The sequence below is a fragment of the Bubalus kerabau genome, chromosome 4, assembly GCF_029407905.1.
Source record: "Bubalus kerabau isolate K-KA32 ecotype Philippines breed swamp buffalo chromosome 4, PCC_UOA_SB_1v2, whole genome shotgun sequence".
Taxonomy (NCBI): Eukaryota; Metazoa; Chordata; class Mammalia; order Artiodactyla; family Bovidae; genus Bubalus; species Bubalus kerabau.
In genome coordinates, this window is record NC_073627.1 from 108,900,481 (window position 1) to 108,906,505 (window position 6,025).

The window sequence follows — 6,025 nt, forward strand, 5'->3', positions numbered from 1 at the left end:
AATAAGTAAGCATTGCACATGACAGAGATTAACATCTAACAAGGAAAAATCTGGAAATCCAGAAGGCAACAGAAACAATACATATCAGCACAACAGTTATGTACAATTCCATATTACTAATATTTTTATACAGAAAGCAAAAGTATGGGTTCAATTTAAAATGAATCCCTTCCCAGGGAAGAATATCCATACTGTAACTTTTTGTTGTTGTTGTTGTTGTTATGATAGGTTTGTTTATTTTGACAGGCATACTTGACTGGTTGAAATTTTAATATTCTCCCCAGGCTCCTATATATTAAGAAGACAAGGCTGCTCAGCTTGCTTCAATCAATTCTTTATTACTATCCATGTCACCTTTTTCCATTATTTAAAAAAAGATATCTATACCTAGAGCTGATGTCACTTTTATTTTCTAAAGTTGGCTCATTATGTACACATTGTTACAGTTGCAGAATAATCCAAGGAGAACTAGGGAAAAAGAGAAAGTTAAAGAAGATTAGTGAGGAGAAAAAGAGGAAAGACTTAAGGAAACAGAAAAGCATAGAAAATTGAAAAGAGCTGTTAACTAAAGAGACTCGGCAGTGAACAATTTAACCGGGCCCCTACCCCCACCTCTGACTACCAGTACAAACAAAGGCCAGAGTACCCCCTGCTATACGGAAAATAACTGATCTAAAACATTTTTCACCAGTACTAATCACGTTGGCCAGATACCAAAATGGTTGAACAAGCAATCACTAGAACATAGATTAAGTCATTATACATCTTATAAATAGGGATAAAGTAAAAAACAAAGATTAGTATAAAACATAAATAGAATTCCTGGCAGCATAAAATACTTGGAGTATTTCATCAGCCCCAATCACTCGCCACTGTCAAGTCTGTTTGAAGGATTCATTTGTGATGTTTGTGTTTACATAGTGACAAACCCATCATACTCATTTGCAAATAAAATATAATTTGAAAATGAATGTGTACATTTCTATGGTGAGCTCTTGCCAGAAAGTTATTTACTTGGATTTTCTATTCCATTTCGTCCTCCCACTTCTCAAGTTGCTTTGGCACAATTTCAATTTATCAGTGTGGTCCCTATGGTTATAAATCTGTTTACCCAGTTTGTAACCAAATTCATTTTGAATGCATGAGAAGCCATTCTAAGGTCAGAAGTATACAGCGCAGGGTGAGACATGAACAAACTTTAAAACCTGTCCAGAAACAACTCAATTCAGAAGCCACATAGGAAAAACAATTCAAATGCCTACTTTAAAAAAAAAAAAAAAAAAAAAAAAACCTGCTTTTCAACCTGAGCCTTATGAAATGGCAGCAATTAGAGCAAATATAAACTTTCCCTTTCTTTAAATGGTGAGAGACAGTCAATATATTATTATATCAATAAATAAATTCCATACCCAAACTGAACCATTTTTAAAAATTAGTAGTATTGTAAGAAAAAGTAATATATTCCCAAGCTTTAGAGAAAACAAAAACACACGGAGAGACATCACTCTGTTCAAATTCAACCTCCACTTCTCTTGTGTGATTCAAAACTTTTTCCACATTCTACAATCTATAAACTGTCAATATGGCAAAATGAAGCGTGGAATAACTGCAATTTAAGTAGATACTCCAGAGAGAAAAGGAGTACAATTAAAAAGAGAGGGATTAAAGGCTGGATTGCCCAGACTAAAGGCAGTGGGTAGCTGTTAAACTCACTTGACTCATTCTATTTGGTTCCAAATGAAACTAAAGATTTCTTTTCTTTTAATTTATTTCCTTCCAGGACATCTGCTCTGGGATCACTTGGCAATGTATCTGTACATCCCTCACACTAGGGCAAATTTCACATGTACTCCATGTTAACCCATTAACTACTAGGCAGAAAACAAAATTACCAGTGAAAAAAAGGAGGTATGTGAGATTAATTTTCCCAAATCCTGATTTCCTTCCCAAACCCAAACTTTCCAATAAAAAGCAATTCCCCCTCAGATTGCTCCTTCACAGATAAGTGAAAATGCCATGTGCCTGAATAATGAGAATCACTGAGAACACAGTTTAAAAGGCTAAAGGATAATTCTGCGTTGCTTTACCTTCTAAAATGCTTTTGGCCAGCAAACTGGGTGCCCTGACTTGCCTCTGATACACTGCTTTGCGCTCGAAATTATTCTGTTTCCCGGAAAGCCCCTTCTTGTCCTGTAAATACAAGAAACATAATCAATAGAGCCCTGGGGAGGTGGGGGGGAGTGTAAGAGAAGAGAGAGGAATGAGTAATCTTCCTCGTTCTAAATGTATTTATTTTCCCATCCCATGTAAAGATGATTCTAAACAAATTAATATCAGCACCCCTTAGTTCCAGCACAATGAGCTAGATGCTCTGTCTGAACCCTCCAATTGTAGGGCAAGGGCCCGGGCTTTCCCTGGGGCCACTTTTCGAGAGTCATCCAGACGTAGTCCACATTCAGAAGTGGAGGGACAGCCAGGGAGGACGTGAAATCCACAGTGGATGAGATGGTAGGAGCCGGGCCCTAAAACAGAGCTGCGGCGAACCGCTGTAACCTCGGAGCCCAGCCTAGGGCCATAGACGCTGCAGGGCACCCGACGTTGGTCAGAGATGTGGAGCAGGTTTCTCCTCGAAGCAGGGCTGATGGGATCCGGTACAGAGAGTTGACGCGGAAAAGTCCAAAGTTTTCAGGTCTGCCCAAAACTCCAAGCTGTTCACTAGGCACCCGAAGGTGAGCACAACCAGAGTCGGGCGCACCCTTTGTCACCGCCCGGTAGGTGGAATTCCGGGCCCTTCCCCACCCGCGTCCCCGCCCGCAAGCCGCGGGGAGCGCGAGCGAACGCAGAGCCCGCCTTGCAACACGCGGGACACCCGAGAAGGCCGCGCCGCGGCCCAGGCACCTCTGGAGCCCAGCGCGCCGCGCTCTCTAGGGCCTTTGGGAGGCTTCCCATGAGGATCACTGCCCAAGGCCTGCCTGTGGTCCACTCCCCGGCGCCTTCTCGCCAAAAAGTAGTATCAAAAATTCTCCATCCACCCCCAAGTGGGAGCTGCCCGCTCTCTTCGGAGCGCGCTTGCACAGGGACACAAGAAACACACAGTCCCAGGCCCAGGTTCAAGAAGACCCTTTCCCTTAAAGAAGATTCAGGCTCTCCTCACAGCCATAGCCCCGCTCTGGCGGCAGAGATCTGTCAACTGGTTCTTAGGTAGTTCTCCTCGAAGTCAGATGTCTCTTCAGAATTCCCACGTCACTTTTGCTCTCATTTGTAAGAAACGGCAACCCACTCCAGTATTCTGCCGGGAAAACCCCCTGGACAGAGAAGCCTGGTGGACTACAGTCCGTGGGGTCGCAGAGTAGGACACGACTGACACACACATAAATAGGCAGCACTTTCCTAAGTGGCCCATGACTGCGGAAGTGCTGTGAGCTCTACGTGCTGGGTGGTTCTTTTTCTCGATCAGCTGGGTAATATGCCCATGGACTTAGGGAGCTGCATCGGCCTCTGTCCTCCGCTTCCCAACATCACCAAAATAAACAATAAAATATAGAAAATCGAAATGAAATTATGTCCCATAATGTCCCCAAAAGAACTAAACCATTTTCAAGACCTCTCTGCCTGCTTCTTCACACAAAATCTTTTCTGCCAAGTTCCCCAGCGATGGCCATGGCTTCCTGCCTCCCGACACCGCAGGCCAGCGTGGGCAGAGGTGTCCTCATATCCTTCTGAGGCAGGGCCAGGCGCCTCGAAGACCCGGGCCGGAGAGTGTGCGTTACCCGCCTCCCCGACTCCCGACCCCCACCGCGGCCCGAAACACCCGGGAGGGGGCGAGCCGGCTGGCAGGTACGCACCTCCGTGGCCTGCTGCCTCCGGAGCGCCACCTGGGCGGCCATGACGCGCTGCCGCTCCACCACCAGCAGGCAGTTGGCGCACTGGCAGTCACGCCAGCGGCAGAAGCGCTTGTGGCCCTTGAGGCAGGACACCACGCCGTGGTTGCGGCAGCGCGCGCACTTGGGCGTGCGACTGAGCTTGCGCGGCTCCGCGCCGCCGCCCGCGTTTGCGCCGCGCTCCGGGGGCCCGGCGGGCGCCTGCGAGGCCTGCGGCGCCGTGGGCGGCCTTGGCGCCAGGGCTACCTGCCGCTCCGGCCGCCCCGGCACCCCTGGAGATGAGGCCGCCTCCTCCCCGTCTCCCTCGTCCTCCGCGTCGATGTCGTCCTCGTCCTCCGCGTCGTCGTCGTCCTCGTAGGCAGGCGGCGGGCTAGGCCCGGGCGGCGTTGGCGGCGGTGCCCCGCGGCTGTCCTCCTCCAGCTCCAGGCTCTCCACGTCGATCTCCCAGTCCACGGCGGGACCCGGCTGCCCGTCCGCCATGGCGCACCACGCCTCGCCCGGGCCTATGCTCAGTGGCCTGCACTCTGGAGAGACAGGAAAACACCCAAAGACCCACCGACCGACCGCAGTCAGGCACCGTCCCCAGGCTTGGGGCCCAGAGCGCCTGGTCTGCCTGCCTCCGACCTCTTGAGAAGCCCACTTCTCTACACGTCCTTCACATCCAGACCACACGAGCATTTATTTCTTGTATCTTTAGGCCCCCTCACGGTTCCCCATCCCAACAAGGTTCCTATCTGTGCATTCTAAGTGCTCTGTGAACACCAGCCCTCTCTAGCTTTACACACACACGCTTTTGGGACAAGTCCCTGGGTAAAGATAGCGTGTTCAACTACCACGGCCTTGGTCACTAGTCAGGCTTTGCCATATCCAACTAGTATAGCCATGATAAATATAAAAATGTCCATGGAAGAACTGTTTTCTTGCAGATCACAAGGGACCTTTGGACCCTGCGAGGTACCACCCACAATTCCCACACACCTGTCATCCTCCTACACCTGTCGGGCTTGGAGAGATTCTCTTATCCTCCCCAAACCCACCCCACACCCCAGCACACTCCTCCCACCCCAGGATACTCCAGATTTAATCAACTAAAAATCAAAGTTGTTTTGCTGCCAATAGAGTCCCATGGGGACATTGAGCACAGAGCTGCAGACACCCGTCCAGCATCAGCAGTGTTTCAGCCGCGCAGCACTAAGCCAGGCGGGCTCTGTGTACATCGTTCATGATTTGCACTTAAAGACAAGACATACAAGTAGAATAGGAAAGGTAGGGAAAGATGATTCACGCCCTTTGCCCACCCCAGCAACATCACATCAACTCACCAAGACTCTGAGGCCAAGGCTAAGCAGCCTAGGCAAAAGAAATCCAGACTTGGGACCTTGCTCTTGGGCTGCTGGCAGGGCTTGCAAACAGAAATCGGGGTAGCCACACCCTGTCACGAAATCTGGGGCTGACAGCTGGAGGCCCGGAGTCCAGTGGATGAGGAGTGGAAGAGAAGGAGCATGGAGAAAGTGAGTCAAATTCTTAGCGACCAAGCTCCGCACATCCCGGACTCTGATCATTCCTCAGCAGCCAGGCGCTTCACCTCGCTGAGGCTGCTTCTGGCTTTCTCTGACCTTAGCTGAACTGGAAGGTTGGGTCGTCCTGACCAGGTTTCGATCTCGAGTTCCCGGAACGCGCGGACGGGCGGGTGCAAGCAGCAGCGAACAGCGCACTGCCCCTGGCTGAAGTCGCCAGCCTCGGCTCCCTTTCCTAGTATTATCCGCTTGGGCCCCCGAGCTCTGTGCCCGCTGATTGGCCGGTTGTCAGGCGGTGTGCACGCTGATTGGCCGAGGAGCTTCGGCCCGGCGCTCCCCGCCTCCTCGCAACCGCCGCGCCCCTCCCGCCGCGCTCCGCCAGAATCCTTCCTGGCGGCCTTCGGTGCAGCCGGGAAGTCTGTCCCGAGGTTAAAACCGAAGTGTGACGGCGCCGGCGGGAGCGAAGTTGCCATTTATCTCGTGGGCTAGAAAATAAGCAGACAACAGTCTTACAAATCACGTTGTCCTCAAGAGAAAGAAACAGACGACAAGGCAGCTTTCAGAAAAATTTAAGTCATCAGCATCACCAGTGTGTCTGCGACTCAATCATTAACCCAGTGTTAGGAG

General features: G+C 50.1%; 1 protein-coding gene across 11 annotated transcripts in view; it reads right to left on the minus strand.

Moving 5' to 3' along the window:
- Positions 1 to 5,611, minus strand: part of DMRT2 (doublesex and mab-3 related transcription factor 2) — a 52,012-nt gene extending 46,401 nt beyond the window's left edge. For 6 of the 11 annotated variants that reach the window (XR_008713569.1, XR_008713570.1, XR_008713568.1 and 3 more), the window contains exons 1-3: positions 5,204 to 5,343; positions 3,846 to 4,405; positions 2,088 to 2,190 (exon numbers count right to left, since the gene is read on the minus strand). Coding sequence is in view for 6 of the 11 variants with exons in the window: in XM_055578224.1 (XP_055434199.1) it covers positions 2,088 to 2,190; positions 3,846 to 4,361 (619 nt within the window). In the remaining 5 variants the exon portion in view is untranslated. Of the gene's footprint in view, positions 1 to 3; positions 469 to 2,087; positions 2,191 to 3,845; positions 4,406 to 5,203 lie in introns of those variants that run through there. The other 5 variants (XM_055578227.1, XM_055578226.1, XM_055578223.1 and 2 more) reach the window with 5 other exon arrangements.
- Positions 5,612 to 6,025: the final 414 nt, after the last annotated feature.